Source organism: Arctopsyche grandis, chromosome 1 (assembly GCF_051622035.1).
Source record: "Arctopsyche grandis isolate Sample6627 chromosome 1, ASM5162203v2, whole genome shotgun sequence".
In the NCBI taxonomy this organism is placed as follows: Eukaryota; Metazoa; Arthropoda; class Insecta; order Trichoptera; family Hydropsychidae; genus Arctopsyche; species Arctopsyche grandis.
Genome location: NC_135355.1, coordinates 12,041,239 through 12,061,562, shown reverse-complemented (window position 1 = coordinate 12,061,562; position 20,324 = coordinate 12,041,239). Strand labels below are relative to the sequence as shown.

Sequence of the window (20,324 nt, the reverse complement as noted above, 5' to 3'; positions counted from 1 at the left end):
TGATATTCGAAGTGAAAAAGTATTAAATATTTTGAAATCAACTGATATTCATAAATCAGCAGGCCCAGATTTAATTTCTCCAATTTTTATCTCAAAATGTGCTGAAAGCCTAACTTTGCCACTAACCATTATCTATAAAAGATCAATTAGTGAGGGCCTTGTACCTTGTATCTGGAAATCAGCATTCATATCTCCTGTACATAAGAAAGGAAAAAAAAAGGAAATTTCCAATTACAGGCCTATATCAAAGCTATGTACATTTGCTAAGATACTAGAAAAATTAGTGTACGACCAACTTTTTCCAGCTATCTCGCAATCTCTTAGTATGCAAAAACATGGTTTTCGGAAAGGACGCTCAGTTACAACAAATTTACTACTATTTAATGATTTCGTTACTAATACCATGAACGATCGGTCTCAGGTTGATACTATATATACAGATTATAGTAAGGCATTTGACAGGATTGATCACGATATTTTCCTTGAAAAAATTTTACAGATCGGTATTCATGGTGATCTCTATAGATGGTTCACCTCATACATTACACGTCGATCACAGGCTTTCTTATTAAATGGATTTATATCGAGATGGTTGAATATTCCTTCTGGTGTTCCGCAAGGCTCCCTCTTGGGACCTCTATTATTCAATATCTTCATCTTCGATATTGAAAAATGTTTTCAGAATTCAAGTGTACTATTATTTGCTGATAATATGAATATTTTCAAGAGAATAGACAACCGAAATGATGCTTTGGCCCTACAAGATGATTTTTTCAGGCTAGAGGCTTATTGCAGCATAAATAAGTTGGAAATTAATGTAGCAAAATGCTCCTGCATAACCTTCACCAGAAAACTATGTCCAGTCGACTTTTCTCATTTAATCAACGGACATAGACTCACAAGGGTATCGGAAATTAGGGATTTGGGAGTCTTTTTAAACTCTGATCTATCCTTTAGTAAACATGTTCGTCATCCGGTCCTCCAAATGCTTTACTTCTATTAAATCATACAAAATACTATATTGTGCATACGTAAGAAGTATTGTTGAGTTTGCATCCCAAGTTTGGAACCCAGAGTACTCTGGTGCAAGAGACAGATTGGAGCGCATTCAGAAGAGATTCTTGAGGTACATCAGTAGCCATTTTGGATTATCCTATACTTCCTATGAAGATGCTTGTAGGTGTCAGCATCTACTTCCACTTGTCAAAAGAAGGGAGATAGCTGACATCTCAACAATTTTGAACATCCTTAACGGCTCGATCGACTGTCCTCAATTATTGAGCAGACTATCAATGCGTGTGCCAAATAGAATGACTAGATGTAATGAGCTCCTTTACATACCTAATACTTTTTCTAATTATTTTATTTTATTTTATTTTATTTTATTAATTGAAAAATCAACAGACAGGATGTACAGAGATAGGTATAAAAAAAACAAAAAGTAAATAAATAATATATGTAACATCCGAGTCCAATAATAGATTTTTACAAAAATGAAAAAGATAAATATAAGGAAAACAAATTAAAAAGTAAAGAATAAAGGCATGACAAAATATGTAGTACATTGCATAATTAAACTATAGTATTAAAATATTTGGAAAAGGTTATAAGATAGAATATAAGAAGAAATTGAAATTTACAAATATAAAAAACAAATGAAAAAGGTAAATACAAAATAAACAAATGAAAAGGAAAAGAATGAAAGCTATAATATGATTAAATAGCATATTACATAACTAAACTAAAGTATAAAAATAATGGAAATATTGGAAAAATAGAATAGGAGAAAAAATTAATCAATCGGTCAAGATTCTCTTGATGTTAGACCTGAATTGATGTAGGGAAATACCAAACAGATCAACCTCATTCAGCTCTCCGTTAAACATACGATAAACGCGCTGCAGATAAAAATATTTTTGGGAATTAGTATTGAAAGGATCAAGTGAAAAGAGTGCAACGCGTCTAGAGTATCGAACTGGGATTCTGAAATTAACCTTATTCAGTAAATCAGAACAATCAAGGAAACCATTTATGAGCTTAAAGAAGAATATAGCATCAGAATGTCGTCGCCTCACAGAAAGATTGTTAAAAGAAAGGATTTTTAAAATGTCGGAAACAGTAGAATGGGTATAGGTAGGAAAAAGGTAGCGTAAGGATTTAATAAATTTAAGTTGAACTTTCTCAATACAATTAATATGGGATAAATAAAAAGGTGACCAAATAATTGAGGCAAATTCAAGGTGAGACCTTACAAAGGAAAAATAAAGTAATTTTAGTACATAAGGATCATTAAAGGGTTTTGTTGAGCGGAGTAGGAATCCAAGAGATTTAAATGCTTTGTTGGTAATAAAAGAAATATGTTCAGAGAAATCTAGTTTATTATTGAGTATTACACCAAGATCCTTAATAGAAGATGACGTGTTAAGGATTGAATGATTTAATTGATATTGATTAGTAATAATTGACTTATTTCTAGTGAAATTTAAAATAGAGCATTTTTCTAGATTAATAAAAAGATCATTATTTAAAAAATATATAGAGAATCTATCTAGATCTTCTTGTATCTTATGACAATCGTCTATGGTGTATATAGGTTTGTAAATTTTTAAATCATCAGCGTAAAGAAGTATAAAGGAATGTTTGAAGATGTATGAGATATCATTAATATAGAGTAAAAAGAATAAGGGACCTAAATGCGACCCTTGTGGGACACCGGAAGGAATATGTCTAAGTGATGATCTAAAACCATTGAGAATTATGATTTGGTGACGATTTAGTATATACGAAGAGATCCAACGAAATAAATTTCCTCGGATTCCGAGGGACCAAAGTTTATTGAGTAAAAGGTTGTGATTGATTTTATCAAAAGCTTTAGAGAAATCCGTATAAACGACGTCTATTTGGATTCGTTTGTCCATATAAGATGTGAGAGTACTAGTGAAATTAAGCAGGTTAGTCTCTACCGATCTCCCCTTAAAAAAACCATGTTGTTCAGGTATAATGTAGTTTTTGAAATTGGAGAAAAGGAAATTATAGATAATTTTTTCAAAGATTTTACTAATGACAGATAGTTTAGATATAGGACGGTAATTCTCAATAAGATTCTTATCACCTTTTTTAAAAATAGGGGTGATGTAAGATAATTTCCAATAGTCAGGAAATTTACCGTTAGACATAGAAAGATTGAAAAGGATTGTTATGGGAAGAGATAATGGGACAGCACATTTAACAAGGAAAAAAGAAGGCAAACCATCACAACCCGCACCAAGATTAACATTGAGAGAGTTGATGTGACTGAGTACAGTAGATAAGTCAAAATGAAAAGTAGATAAGTTACAAGAAGAAGTATCTGTGTTAGAGATAGAAAGGTTAATGGTAGAATCACTATTGAAAGTGGAGTCAAAATAGTCAGCAAAAATGGTACAGATTTCAGAACCATGTGAAGCCGACTTATTTCCATAATACATTACGGAAGGATATGAAGAGGAGGTATTTTTTTTTTAATTTATATATGACCAAAATGATTTGGGATTAGTTTTAATATTATTTTGAATAAGAGAAATATAATTTCTAAAGCAGATTAAAGAATATTTTTTAATTCGAGCTCTTAATAGTGAAAAACGCTGATAATCTAAGGGATTTGAATAAATTTTAAATTTTTTATGGAATTTGTTTTTTTCTTTTATTATTTTAATAAGAGACGATGTAAACCAAGGGGGATATTTGGTACGTTTAGATTTAAGAGTAAAAGGGACGTGGCATTCAATAATATTTTGTAAGGTATCGTAAAATTTTTTACAAGCTAAATCAATATATAAATTGGACAAAAGTGAATTCCAATTGATATCGCTTAAAATTGGAATAATTGTAGCATAGTCAGCTTTTCTAAAGAGGAAAGTTTTATTCTAATTATAATTCAAGGGTGAAGATTTGTTGTAAATTATTGAGATGCAAAAGGATAAATGATGAGAATCTTCATGGATTAGCGTAGAGTCAGCACGAGAAATATATATTACTAGCTGTATTACCCGGCTTCGCTCAGTGTTTATAATATAAACCGCTTAAACATGACTAAGCTAATTTAATTAAAAAAAAAAAAAAATTTAAAATAAATTTAAAAATTTAAAAAAAAAATAAAAAAAAAATAAAAAAAAAATCAAAAAAAAAATAAAAAAAAATCAAAAAAAAAATAAAAAAAAAATCAAAAATTTTTTTTAAAAAAATCAAAAAAAAAAATCAAAATTTTTTTTGCCTTCTAGGGCTTCGCCCTCGGCGCCCCCCTGAGCCTTTGCCTTCTAGGGCTTCGCCCCTCCACGCCCCATGAGCAATTGCCGTTTAGGGCTTCGCCCCCATGATCAGTTGCCTTTTAGGGCTTCGCCCCTCCGCGCCCCCATGATTAAAAGCCGTCTAGGGCTTCGCCCCCTAAGTTAATGCCTTTTAGGGCTTCGCCCCCCGCGCCCCAAAGGTTAATTGCCGTTTAGGGCTTCGCCCCCCTTAGTTAATGCCTTTTAGGGCTTCGCCCCTCCGCACCCCCATGATTAAATGCCGTCTAGGGCTTCGCCCCCCTTAGTTAATGCCTTTTAGGGCTTCGCCCCCCGCGCCCCCAAGATTAATTGCCGTTTAGGGCTTCGCCCCCCTTAGTTAATGCCTTTTAGGGCTTCGCCCCTCCGCGCCCCCATGGTTAAATGCCGTCTAGGGCTTCGCCCCCATGATCAGTTGCCTTTTAGGGCTTCGCCCCCCGCGCCCCCAAGATTAATTGCCGTTTAGGGCTTCGCCCCCCTTAGTTAATGCCTTTTAGGGCTTCGCCCCTCCGCGCCCCCATGATTAAATGCCGTCTAGGGCTTCGCCCCCATGATCAGTTGCCGATAAGGGCTTCGCCCCTCCACTTCCCCATGGTTAATTGCCGTCTAGGGCTTCGCCCCCCTTAACTAATGCCTTTTGGGGCTTCGCCCCTCCACGTCCCCATGATTAAATGCCGTCCAAGGCTTCGCCCCCATGATCAGTTGCCTTTTAGGGCTTCGCCCCCCACGCCCCCAAGATTAATTGCCGTTTAGGGCTTCGCCCCCCTTAGTTAATGCCTTTTAGGGCTTCGCCCCTCCGCACCCCCATGATTAAATGCCGTCTAGGGCTTCGCCCCCCTTAGTTAATGCCTTTTAGGGCTTCGCCCCCCGCGACCCCAAGATTAATTGCCGTTTAGGGCTTCGCCCCCCTTAGTTAATGCCTTTTAGGGCTTCGCCCCTCCGCGCCCCCATGGTTAAATGCCGTCTAGGGCTTCGCCCCCATGATCAGTTGCCTTTTAGGGCTTCGCCCCCCGCGCCCCCAAGATTAATTGCCGTTTAGGGCTTCGCCCCCCTTAGTTAATGCCTTTTAGGGCTTCGCCCCTCCGCGCCCCCATGATTAATTGCCGTCTAAGGCTTCGCCCCCATGATCAGTTGCCTTTTAGGGCTTCGCCCCTCCGCGCCCCCATGATTAATTGCCGTCTAGGGCTTCGCCCCCCTTAGTTAATGCCTATTAGGGCTTGCGCCCCATGAGGCTGGGCCCCCCGGGCCCCCTTCGGGGCCCCACGGGGCTGCGCCCCTTGTGGCGCCCCCTTTTGAGCCCCATGGGGCTGCGCCCCATGAGGCTGGGCCCCCCGGGCCCCCTTCGGGGCCCCACGGGGCTGCGCCCCTTGTGGCGCCCCCTTTTGAGCCCCATGGGGCTGCGCCCCATGAGGCTGGGCCCCCCGGGCCCCCTTCGGGGCCCCACGGGGCTGCGCCCCTTGTGGCGCCCCCTTTTGAGCCTCATGGGGCTGCGCCCCATGAGGCTGGGCCCCCCGGGCCCCCTTCGGGGCCCCACGGGGCTGCGCCCCTTGTGGCGCCCCCTTTTGAGCCCCATGGGGCTGCGCCCCATGAGGCTCGGCCCCCCGGGCCCCCTTCGGGGCCCCACGGGGCTGTGCCCCTGTTGGCGCCCCCTTTTGAGCCCCATGAGGCTGGGGCCCCACGGGGCTGTGCCCCTTGTGGCGCCCCCTTTTGAGCCCCATGGGGCTGCGCCCCATGAGGCTGGGGCCCCACGGGGCTGCGCCCCCCGGGCCCCCTTCGGGGCTGCGCCCCTTGTGGCGCCCCTGGCGGGGCCCCATGAAGCTACTCGCCTTGCGCCCCCGCGGGGGTGAATCCATTGAAACGAAAAAAAAAATCGGCGCCCATGGATCGAAAAAAAAAAAAAATCGAATCACGTGTTCGATGACGTCACCGATCTACGGACGACGAAGACGACGACGACGACCAAGGATACATACATACATACAAAGTCTCTTTCCAAATTATAGATTAGATTATGGAAGAAGCTCATTCATCTGGCGTGCAAGCTCCACCGTCAACACACTAATTTTAACAATTTCTATGTTTGACTTATTTAATCTTAATGCTATACAAGCTAGAGTGATTATTGCAAATTTGTTTTTCGATGATTAATTTTATTGAAAATTTACGATTGTGATTATGAATTTTTATTTTGATGTATTTATTTTGTCTTTTTGTTTTTTGTTATATATTATATTATTTTTATTATTTCATAATTTTTATCATATTATTATTCTTATTATTTTGATATTTTTATTATACTGTTATTTCTATTTTTTTCTTTTTGTTTTCTCTAACTATCCTACTCTATTATCATTTTTGTTTCTTATTTTAAATGTTTGAGCTTTTCTTTTTTTTACCTATATGTGAAAATTATTAATGGTTTACTTAACATAATTATATTTTTTTTCTATCAATCTATGTAACTTAATAAACTGTAAATTTTCCAAATAAATAAATAAAATAAAAATAACTTGTTTATATATTTTTTAGTTATTTTTATAAAATAAAAATAACTAAAAAAAAAGAAATATTGTTTTAAAAAAAATAGTACTTCCGGTTAACGAATTCTGACCAAAACCTGATCAGCTCGAAGTTAGTACATAAAAAATAGAACCATAAATTTTCAGCTTGATACTGTTGCGTAGGGGTGGGTGGAGGATCCAAGTAAAAAGGCCAACAGTCGTTTCACAGCATTTATTGATGATTCAGGAGATACACGCAGTGTCACTGCTAAGTCCAGAATGACATGATATCGCCTACGTACCGCCTTATAAAGGGTAGATCTCTCAGGGCGCCTAATCTGTTTACCTGTTGTATAGTCACGTATTCGGATATGTATTTCCACGTCATTGGGTCTTCCCGTACCGATTCTGAGAAATAACTAATAACGGTCATTGTTTAGCCTAAATGCACTTAGAGTCCAGATATAATCTTTGGAAGTAAGTGCATGCATTTAGTTAATCCGATAACAGATAATCCTTGAACGGTCACCCAGTCTCTGGGATTCTATTCTCTTAATCCGCGGCGTACGTAACAATACGTTAAGGGGTATGGACAGTGTAATGGGCACAACATTTTTGACCTTTCAAAGAGGAAAAAATCCCACTTTTTTATTGTCACCACATTGATACAAGAATTATACTTGAATTTTTTCGTGAAGTTCATACATGTTTAAGGGGTCGAAAAAAATAGTGGAAGAAAAATTGAACAAGAGTAAACTGCAACTTATGGTTGACGGATACTTACCAAATTTTAGAAATCACTTCTGAGTTTCTGAGAAAAACAGTTTCTGAGAAAAACATAAAAAACCTCGATTCTCTAGAGTAAAAGTACTTCTTCCGGTTTAGATAAAAATATTTAAAATATATAATATTATAAGTATTATTATTTCTATTGCATGTAAAACTTCAGTCCAATTAAGTTAGCGATTTCGGAGATAATTGAATTCAAAAACTTAAAAAAAGAGGACACGTATAAGGGGAGGTACCATTTCCGGTCAACCTAAAAATTGGAAAAAAATTTAAGTCGTGTCGATTAAAAATTTCAGTAGCAGATACTAAGTTTCAGTTTGATATGACAAACGGTGTTCAAAAAATTTCCAAAATACACAGACACACAAACACACACACACACACACACACAGACACACACACATTTTTTCTAGATCATGAAAACGTGATCAGTAATCACGTGAATCAGTCAAAATCTCAAGTTCGAATTTTCGCATGATCACAAAACTTCATCTATTGTTACTACGTATTATACATACATAGATAAAGTAATAAAAGTAGAGAATACAGAGAGAAACCGAACATATTATAGAAATATCTCTGAATCAAATTTTAATTGTGTAAAAGCAAATAATTCTATTCAGGTGCGTTATATTAGTTTGATTTTCTTCCAAATTTGTATGTTAAAGTTGTTGTTCTTATTAAAATTAGTACGTCCGTATTTTAAAAACCTATGAGAAAACTGGGGGAAAAAAAATTGGCAGTTTATTTCGATTAATATGAGACTGCATTATTAACTATGTACATTGTGAGATAAATTGTTACAGCGCATCAATGCTACAAATAAATCATTGCAAAATATGCAGCACAATTTGTTGTTGAGAACAAGATTGATAAAATCCCTTTCAGAATTTATTCAAAATACGAGAAATGAATTCAGTGAAATTGAAAAAGATGCTAGCATTCTTACTGAAAATCATAAATACAAGGACACTAGACGTAAAAAATAAAAATTGCAATTTGGAGAGATATGCGATGAAGTTAATTTTAGTCAAAAAGAAAACTTTATAATAATCATTCATAAAATTATCTGCGATGCATTCATTTCAGAAGTATCAAGAAGGAGCTCAATTTATGATAGTTAATTTAAAGATTTTCAATTATTTTTTAATTTTGAAATAAGTCAAATGTGTTGAAAAAATATTTTCAAAATATAACATTGATATTGACACATATCAAAAGCAAAAATATTAGGAATACTGTCGATAATTATAAATTATTAATTGGAGGTTTAAAAACAAATTATTAATTGTTTCAACGTTTCCAAATGTTGAAACAATTTTAAGAATATTTGTAACGCTTCCTATAAGCAATGCAAATGGAGAACGTTCGTTTTCAGTTTTGAAACGAGTTAAAAATAGTTTAAGGAATTCGTTACATCAAAACAATTTTAATAATTTATCGAAGATGTTTATTGAAAGTGATGTGGTGCATTTATTAGATTCTGATAACATTTTAAATTTGCGGCATCAAAATTTAAAATGTTTTCCTTTTTTTCTTGATTGTTTGCATAAGTTTGTAAATAGATTTTTGTTTATATATGTAATTGTATAATATATAATTTTTTGTTTGTATAAGTTTGTAAATAGATTCATATTATTTAATAAACAAAATACAAAATAGCACACGTTTTTTTATGTACATACATATGTACCTACATTTCACATTTGAAAAAAAAGTCACTTTATGATTAGTGGGGGGGGGGCCTCTAAATTACGTTGCGCTTGTGGCCTCCGAAGCGCTTAATCCGCCACTGCTCTTTCGTTTGGGAGGACATGCAGTATTATCACAATGTCTTGTAAACAACTCCAACTTCTTTTTTTTTTGTTTTACTTTTAACTTTAACTATAAAATTTTAATATTCCATATTCTTCGGTGAGCTTTAATTTGGAATCCCCATTTTTGACACTCTCAATTAACGTAAGTTTTTGTCTTATTTTGACCAATGTGTTTGCTCTGTACGAAAATTTCGCCTGCAGATAGTATGAGACCAAAGTATGTACTTTAAAACCGCACCTTCTAACTATGTATATATTCTGAATACGTTAGAATTAGATTTTTTACAATAGAATTTTTTCAAAGAAAATTAGATCATTTTAATAAACAGAAGCAAACGTTCAAGACAATACTTACAGTTCAATGGTAAATAAAATTACCAGATTACCGGTAGACGAAAAAAATACTGTTATTTGGGACTCCCTAGTCTATGTGTAATGAAATGGGGGAGAATATACAGGAAAACTAATGGATGGAGAATAATGTTGATGTTGCTTTTTAATATTTCAGTTACCAATAATGTTGCATAAAGCATGTGAAATTTGAAAAATTGAAATATAATAACATAATATTAGATATGGGGAACGCTATAGATAAAAGTAATAATATCATCTAACAGTAATACCAGAAGGCATCGAACGACTTTCTTCCACGCAATTGCACCTCAATCATTTGTCATATATGTACGTCTCAATTGCTTATTTGTACACTTGTGCTTACAAATATGCATTGACCTCAAATTGCCAATGCTACGAAATATATTAATGTATGTATATATGTAGTTATATAATATACTAGCGAATAGCCCGATGAAATATCATCGCATGGGTATAAAATTATTATATACTCGTATAAAACTAAAAAAAAAATCCGGAACCGGAACCGTTATTTTCGTAGACTCTCATAGATAGTTTTCATTTCTTTATTTGTAATAAGTTTCAATTCTTTAAGTTAACGTTAACAAAATGTAATATTTTCCGATTATACACAAACGGTCATTGACCTCGTAACGTTGAATATTATTATTAGACATAAAAAATTACTTGCATATACATATGATGTGTATTTACAACACGTATTCTGGGCGAGGATATGGCGTTCGGCGCGGGCTCGCGAGAACATTGCGTTTGGATCGGAGGGTCCGAGGTTCGATTCTCGGCGCCCGCGATGAATGAAATCAATTTTTTTTTTTAAATCAATGAAATTATTAAAATTACGTATTTTAATAATTTCAGGATTTGGCGTGATGTTCGTGACCATTAGCTCAATTTAGACCTATATTCAGGCTATTTGGGGTGCTCGGTTCGAGTCGCGACAAAGTCGACTCGTCGAAAAATGAATTTATCGATTTTTATCGATTCATTCATTATGTTCGGCGAGAGTTAGGACACACACACACACAAGTGGTTCCATCCGATTTCACATGTTCGAATCAAAAATGTATTCAATAACATTTTTCATATTCATATTCAACAAATGTACTCACTAACGAAAGACGAAAGACGAAAAACAATCACAAGGAAAATTTTCACAACGGTCTATATTTTATACATACATATATATGTATATAAGATAATATATATTATGTATTACATATGTATACATATGTATGTATTCAGGGCCATGCGGTAGATTTTCTCAGTATAATTCAAGCTCCGAAACGCCCCCCTCAAAATGTTTTTTCTAATCTTCAATTGTGATTTAAAAAAAACTGCACAAAATGTACGAATACCATTTTTATTTTGAAAATAGAAACAACTTTAAAATAATGATATCAACCACAATAATCTATGTACTACAGTTTTACTCGTCTAACTTTAACTTGAGCAAATTCGTTAACTATGTGATTAAATAGAAGTTAATGACAAGTTTTGTTGGGCTTATTGAACATCGTAAGTAGTGTTTTATTAATTTTTATTTGGAAAAACTTCTTTCCCTACTAGCTATAAAGACGTGGAGTATTAGTAAAATTCTCAGAACTATGGACATCAGTACATATATTCGGATACAAAGTAACTAAGTTATTTCGGCACAAATAATTTATTTGACAAAGGTTTCGTACAATAATATTTCATAAAATATTTTATAGTATATTTCATAGCATTCATAGAATATTTCAAAGCATATTTCATAGAATATTTCATAGCATATTTCATAGCATTAGGTTTCATAGAATATTTCATAGCGTTGGAGATACATCATTAGCATTTGCATATATCGGATTTATTATTAAATGACAGTATTACCTTTGGCATTATGAAAGTATTAATTAATACAGAATATGAAAGTATTAATTAATACAGACCAGGGTTTCCCAAATGTTCCGCTGAACCTGAATAGTTATTCCGCGACAATTTGGAAAGTGCTTATACACTGCAACACATTTAAAGATATTCTACTTCATAATGAATAATTCAACAAAACAAAATAATCCAGGCAAAATTTTGTTTGAAGTTTTAACAAATCCTACATGGTTGATAAAACTTGCATATCTGGCAGATATTTTTACCAAGTGCAATGAAGTTAACTTATCATTACAAGGAAAAAGTATTACAATTTTTAATACAATGGATAAAATTATATCTTTTGATAACAAAATACAATTTTAGATTTCATCTAGTTGAATCTAATAATTTAGATTTTTTTTCCTACCTTACATGAATTAATTAAAGTAGACGAAGAAGTATCTTTTAGAACACCTATATATGTAACTTGAAAACAACTTTTGCAATATTTTTCGAAAACTATTAAGGACGATTCCTGGGTTCGGAATCCATTTTTCGTAATCCATATTATGTAGAATGCAACTTACGTATCAATTAAGGCTTCCAATCCCGGGATCCTGGGCACCGGGATCCCGGGATCCCGGTGTTTTCTGGTACCGTGAATTCCGGTGCTGAAACTAGTCTGAATACCGGGATTACGGTGCTGGCAAAATTTATTTTTAAATATTATTTTTACAAAAATAATAAAGAAAAAACATAAAACAACATTATATAATGAAAAATGGTGGGATGAGCAATGACTAGTTACCGGACCCAGAAGGTACCGCGTATTGTTCAAAAGTTGTAAATGCATTGTTAAAGGTTTGCCAAACCTTTTTTACAAAGGATTTACAACAATGGAACAATGGATAGCACTGTGACTATCCTACCTCTAGCAATGACAGTCATAGTCCATTTGTTTTATTTGACCCGTTTTGACGCTGGCTTGCGTTCCCACGAAATGGTATCAACGGCCTGTATTGTATCGCAGATTTTGTGCTCAACTGCAATGATATTTGTAGCATATTTTGACTGATTCGAACTCAGAATCAATCACCGATCACGTTTTCACGTGTCTGTGTGAGTGTCCGTATGTGTGTCTGTACGTTAGTGTATTTTAGGGATTTTTTGAACACCGTTCGTCCTGTCGAACTTAAATTTAGTAACTCTCTTTTTTACTAGCCTCTTTTCAGCTTGCTTTCGATTTTTTCGTCTGACAATATTTGGGTTCTTATTCACACTCTTTTGTGTCGATGAATAATTACTAGACGAATTGCGAACCTAAAATTTAACCTATGATGCGAACCTAAAATTTAAAGAATGTAGCCAAACTCTCAAAACAAGAACGCCAATATGAGGAGTATTTTTTGCGTGAAACATCAGGAAAGTTTGCAAAATGCAATTGAACGGTTTTGAAATAGGAAAATATGCAATTGAACAATTTTTTCCTTTTTTGTTATACATTTGATTCCCGGTGCTAGCACCGTGATCTCGGGATTGGAAATTCCTAGCATCGCAATCCCGGTGCTGAAGTAATCTTCCGGGATTGGAAGCACTAGTATCAATAGTGTGCCTGATGTCAAGAAAATATGCAGCAATTCAAGGACTTAAATCATCAAAGACTTTAAGTGCTATATTTATTCATATTTTTATGTTTATTTATCTAGTTGTTTTACCCGGCTTCGCTCAGTATTTGTAATATCATATATATAAAGACGGTAATCGGTGTGTGTGTGTGTCCTAACTCTCGCCGAACATAATGAACGAATCGATAAAAATCGATAAATTCATTTTTCGACGAGACGACTTTGTCGCGACTCGAACCGATCACCCCAAATAGCCTGAATATAGGTCTAAATTGAGCTAATGGTCACGTATATCACGCCAAATCCAATTCTTCATTTCGCCTTTTTTTTTAAACATTAATTGAAATATTCCTTCTCGCCATATAAAAATACGTAATTTTAATAATTTCATTTAGCGAGGTTTTGAACCATTTTTTTTATACATTAATTTTTAATTAAATTTAAATTTAAATTTAAATTATTTATATTTTGATGACGATATTCGAGAAAAAAATTGATTTCATTCACCACGGGCGCCGGGAATCGAACCCGGACCCTCCGATCCAATCGCGATGTTCTCACGAGCCCGCGCCACACGCCATATCCTCGCCCAGAATACGTGTTGTAAATACACATCATATGTATATGCACGTAATTTGTTATGTGTAATAATAGTATTCAACGTTACGAGGTCAATGACCGTTTGTGTATAATCGGAAAATATTACATTTTGTTAACCTTAATTAACATTTTGCTAACGTTAACTTTAAGAATTGAAAATAATTAAAAATAAAGAATTGAAAACTATCTATGAGAGTCTACGAAAATAACGGTTCCAGTTCCGGATTTTTTTTTTTTAGTTTTATACGAGTATATAATAATTTTATACCCATGCGATGATATTTCATCGGGCTATTCACTATGTATGTATAAACAGCTTAAACATGGCGAATCTAATAGTAAATATTAATTTGTTTTTCTATTAAATTTATTTGAATCGAAAAAAATATAATATTCAACCAATTGAATTGTCGTGATGGAAATTGTATTTTGTTTTCGAAGTTCCCAACCAAAAATACAAACTTACAAAGTCTCTTTCAAAATTATATATTAGATAGTTACTTATAAGTATTTTTAAATAGGTATTTTTCTAATAGTTCTGATATATTTTTCGCATATTAAAAATACCTATATCTATTTTTAGTTTGTCATAGGGCCCGAAATGATTTTTCCAGGGCCCGAGATTCCTCTCGGCGGCCCTGGGAATTACCCAGCCTAAAAAATAAGCTAAGTGTTCCGTTAAAATTTCCGGGTTTACCAAGTGTTCCATTGCAGAAAAAGTTTGGGAAACCCTGATCTAATGAAACGCTATCAGGCATGCAATAACTATACATATGTATGTACCAAAAATATTATCTCTTTACAAAACATTCTCTGAACTATCTAGTAAGCCATACTGTTTAAATTTCCACACAATGAATCATTCAAAAAAAGTATTTTTCAGAATTCAATTTAATTTGGCGCAGTTCAGTTTTTGAAGTAATTGATATTTAAAATCGCTGCGCTACAAATGGATGCAATCCACGTGGCCGCATGCTCATTTCGTTGCATGCTCATTTCATACTTTTGTCTCGGCTATTGCCATTTTAAACTTGCCAGAAAGATCCAACTCAATTTTAAGAATTGCTAATCACAATGTACATCGAAATGTCATCTGCGCAACCCCATTAATATCTCGTCTTTCGTACATGCTGAAATTCAAACAGTCAAAATTCAATCGATTTAAAATCTGAACAGTACAATTTTTACGCTGTAAAATGATACGCAATGTACATATCTGTCATATTACTGTTATTCTGGTTTCAAGTTGCCACATTTAAAGTATAATATTAGCGTAACTGAAAAATGTATTGAACTGCAATAAAAATAATTTATAAATGTGTATATGTATATGTATGTTTGTACGTACATATATACACATATGTAAAGGTATGTTGTATATAAAATATCAAGAGACTAAATATTTAGATATCCATTTATTTTATTGAAGTACTTTATACATTATTGGGGCTTTGGTTGGTTGATCTACATACATATGTATTTAGGCGACGACGGATTTGGGCAAATGATCTCCTACGGCTCTGAATCCGAGATGATCAGCGACGTATGTTGTACGGAAGACCTGACCGTCTGGAGCGGTGAAGGTGAACTCTCCAATTTTGTGGAGGACATGGTCCTTTCCATCGAGGGTCGGCTTCAGGATACCCTGTTCGGCGACTGATGTTCCATCGGCACTCAAGTATCTCAAAGAGAATTGACCTACTTCGTCGTGCTTTTCAGTACGTTCCAAAACTGGAATGTATTTGATAGGGGCTTCTGGAGCGGCCATGGCTGCTGCAACAGCGAGGAGAGCGAAAACTGCTACCTAAAACACAAATAATTTATGTGATATTTTCAATTCACATTATTCTCTATACTTTTTGAGAAAATACTCACGGTCTTCATAGTTGGGTTTTTGTTTGTTGGTTGGTTGATTGGTTGAACTTGGAAGCACTAATCCAACTGATGAACATTCAACATTTCAAGGCCTATTTATACCAATTTGTAATGAGATGTAAACCTGTTTTACTAATTGGAATTTAATGCATCGCAAAATTATTTGCAAAATACTTCTTACACGTACATACATATGTACATATTTATATCCGAAATACATCAGACATACGCAACGAGAATATTCGAGGGAAAATCTGCTGCCCCCTTTTATTCATTAGTTGGGAGCCACGACCCACCATATTCTACCCTACCATCCCTCCTGATTCACAGTACATATAATATAATCAGCTTTGATGTTGAAAATATATGTATGTATGTAATACGTATAAAAATACCGACCACACCAACAACCATCAATCGAACTTCATATTAGTTTGTATATTCTATTCTACTATCTACATATCTATTCACGATTTACACTTACAATTATAATAATAATAATAGGTATACGGTGTTGTGATTTGAATCCAATCCTAAAATGACACATTGTTACTTTATATATGTACATATGTACTTACATACTAACAATAGGTGAAGTTTTATGATCATACGAAAATTCTAACTCGAGATTTTGACGGATTCAAGCTCACAATCGACCACTGATCACGTTTCCATGATCAAGAAAAGAATGTGAGAAAGTGTAGTTGTCCTTACTTTATTTTATTAAGTTTTTGGATTCAATTATCTCCCAAACCACTCAACGTATAAGACTGAAACCTTTTTACGTGTAATAGAAATGATACATTTCATACACTAATATATTTACCTGAACCGGAAGTAGTATTTTTTCCCAAAATACGCTTTTCTCAAAAACCTTTTAGTCTTTACTAGGGTTTCTGACCCGGGTCGGACCGGGACAGACAGTTTTTGTTGAATCCCGGTAATCATACAACATTTTCACGACTGCAAGAAGGGAAATAATAAATCAAATACACAAAGAATCGTAAAATATTCTCAAAAATTAAAATCGAAGAAAGAAGAAGCCTAAAACTGATTCTGATTTTATACCGGACAAAACATTCTTTAAACGTTGTAATAAAAGCGAATGTATACCGTACGGTGAAACTATTATTATAATCCTTCTTGTATTGACGATTCCACAATGGAAGAAACTCTTTTAGATTCCGATGAAGATGAAACAATTGTGTGTTTGACGATGAGTGAAGAATGAAATAAGGAGTTATCAAAGACGAGTATATAAAATAACGTAAATAAAAATAACCTCGACTTTAAAAGAGAAAATAAAATATACATGCTGACAGGAATAAAACCAATAATTTGAAAATATTATTTTCGTCTCTTATAAGTTATTGTTATAAGTTATAACAATAAAACCAACTTTAAATATGTGTGCTCTTCACGAGACGAGTGTAATCCTCGTATCAATATGATGACATCATTAAATTTAATAAACTCAAGTGGGATATTTTCCTCTTAAAAAACTCAAAAATGTTGTGACCACAGGATTTTTTCCAAGCCACTGCACGTATCAAGCTGAAAAATTATATTTGTACTATTTAGAGTTGATAATTGTTGGCTATTAATTGTTTTTAAAACAGTATTTCATTATTTTATTTTGAGCTTTTAAATTATTTCGATATTCTTGATATTTTATGTTTATAATATTTATAGTGATGTTAAGTAATAAAAAAATGAACAAAATCCGAAAACCGGTAGTAGAACTATTGTCTTATATACGTTTTCCTAAATTTGCGCTCAATTATTGAAAAAGATCTCATTGCCGTTACGTGTGAACGTGTAGATATATTTCATTATTGAATTTCGTTTTTTATATTCCTCAATTACAGATCAAGTCGTGGGTCGGTCACATCCAATTTTTCCGTGACTTCTGCAGAAACATAACGAGCAAACACAGCTAAATGCGGATTATCTTGAATCTGTACATAGATTGGTCACAAGCCAAACTGAATGCTACACCAGTTTACAAATCGTTTTTCAGCTTTAATTCGGAATCTTAAAGGAGCCGCAATTTAACCACCATAAAATATGTAACAACTAATCGGATTTTTATAATCAGTGCTTTTAAAATAATAATATCTGAAATCATATGTAATTAAAACTATCCTTAATGAATAAATATTATTTAGCAATTTTCTATATTTAAAAACATGTAAACAATCGATTCGATTATATTATTATTATAAATCTTATATACGATGCACATAATATAAAAACATTTTATTTAGATGCATGTATTACGAAACTAATTGCTATACATACTAAATCGATTTTGCAATAAGACATTTCAATTGAGCACGTCAATTATCACTAGATTGCAATTCGACTGGTTTATGTGATTTTTCAATAAGTTACACATTCCCACGAAAATGCATTTAAAACTAATTTATCACGTAATAATTTTCACATTGTATTATACCTACATATATACAATAATCAAAATATGTACGTATAATACATTATATGTATAGTACAAATATGCAAATCCGGTCCGAGGGTATGCCGTAGGCCAGGCCTGGTAGTATTTTGGTGCGGCCCGCGAGCAAAATTCAAAAAAGTTTACTTTTTTCTGATCTAAAAGTTTTTTGTTGATTTGTTAAATATTTTATCGTTTCTGACATAAGATAGAATTAGAATTTGAGCCAAACTAGAATACAAATTTTAATTAGCAATTCTCATCAATATTAGAATCGATCACAAGGTACTCGATAGCTCTCGGCGAAAGTAATGATCGAAAAGATACCGCACAGTTATTAATTTTCATACGCGGATGTAACTCAATTTGAAATTATTGAATGGCTTTTGTCATTGGAATCACTTAAAGATCAAACAACAGGAGCTAATATTTTTGAAAAAGTTGTTAATTGCTTAAAAAAATAACAACTGATGGGACACCGAGTTTGACCGGTAAAAATATTGGACCATTAAAGAAAATCCAGGATAAATTTGCGGAAATTGTCCTGATTACAATTTAATTATAATTCATTGTATTATATATCAACAAGTATTGTGCAAAAATGTGTTAAAAGTTGAACATGTGACATCTTGTATTATTAAACTTGTAAATTTAATACGATCGAGTAGCTTAAAACACAGACAATTCATTGCTTTTCTTCAAGTTATTAAATCTGACTTCACAGATATTATTTATCATAATCATATTCGATGGCTTAGCCTAGTAAAAATACTTCGGCGAGTATGAGATACAAAAGGAGAAATCGTTCTATTTTTAGAAATGAAAAATATTATCGACTTTCCCAAATTAACTGATAATGACTGGGTGTGTGATTTTGGTTTTACTTTGGACATCGTGACACATTTAAATACTTTCATCACAGTCTTCCAAGGGGAAAAATTATATGTCCATGATATGGTGAAAAGTTTGAATGCATTTAAATTAAAACTACGACTGTTTTTTTCACCATTTATTCAAACGAGTAGAACACTTTTCAACCATGAAATTGCTGAAGATACCAGAAAATAAATTTGAAGACTATGGTGAAATTATCAACGATTTAAGATGTGATTATATATTTACAGTGGGATAAAATAAATCAATAACAATGTAAATATGTTCGTGCCAAATATTTTAGATATGATCCGTCGTTTCCATTTTCTCTTTGTCGGGTAGGTTTATATCTAATATTGTATTTAGACTCACACTACATTTAACGACATCGGTCTTTCCGTCCGTAACAAACATTTTTTTCCTTTTTTAAGCTATTCAGCTCATTTTAGAGTATTATTAAAAATTTCGTCAATGAACGAGCATAGCAGGTACTAATATACCATAACTTATGGTCCATAATTATTCATTGCAGCTATTTATTTGCAAAAGATGCGAGAACAATATCTGTTTCTTGACTATTCATCCTTTATTAGTCGAAAATAAAAGGTTGGCGCCTAAAATATAAACTACGCCCAAAAAAAGTCGCGTGGCAACATTTACCGTAAACTCATTTTGACAAACTGAAACATGTCTGTATCTATCTATATATGTATTTATATAAAAATCAATGTCTGTCTGTCTGTCTCGAATAGGCTCCTAAACCAAAGAACTGATTACGATGAATGTTTCAGGATTTTTTGTATGCATATCCGGAAAGATTACTGTGAAAAAAAAAGGGAAAAAACCTCTTAAAAATAATAATATTCGTAATTACATTTTATCGACGAGAAAGTATGAAGCGCCAGATTGTACTTAAGGAAATGTTAACGTTGGCAACCAACCAACAATTGCCAACGTACAAATACATTACGTATCACTCATACCAACCTGACATTACGTACCACTCATACCAATCCTACATATCTATATAAATCAATGTTCGTCTGTCTGTCACGTATGCGTTCCTATACTTTACTATAATTTAATTTGATTATTAAGTACTAGCTGTATTACCCGGCTTCGCTCGGTAGTTTATTAAAAAAAATAATAATTTTTAAAAAAAAATTTAAAATATATTTTGTTTACGGATTATTTTTTGAAACGGAAACGGGAACGGGAATTGCATGCGTTATTGGACGATGGAACGATGAAACTTTCAGGATTTA

At 34.1% G+C, this 20,324-nt stretch overlaps 1 protein-coding gene across 1 annotated transcript; it reads right to left on the bottom strand.

Annotated features, from left to right (window-relative positions):
• Positions 1-15,262: 15,262 nt before the first annotated feature.
• LOC143919506 (endocuticle structural glycoprotein SgAbd-2-like) lies at positions 15,263-15,863 on the bottom strand. The gene is made up of 2 exons (XM_077441855.1): positions 15,732-15,863; positions 15,263-15,660 (listed from the first exon to the last, which is right to left on the bottom strand). Exons 1-2 carry the CDS (start codon positions 15,738-15,740, stop codon positions 15,337-15,339), a joined length of 333 nt encoding a protein of 110 aa, XP_077297981.1. The 5' UTR covers positions 15,741-15,863; the 3' UTR covers positions 15,263-15,336.
• Between the last annotated feature and the right edge of the window lie 4,461 nt (positions 15,864-20,324).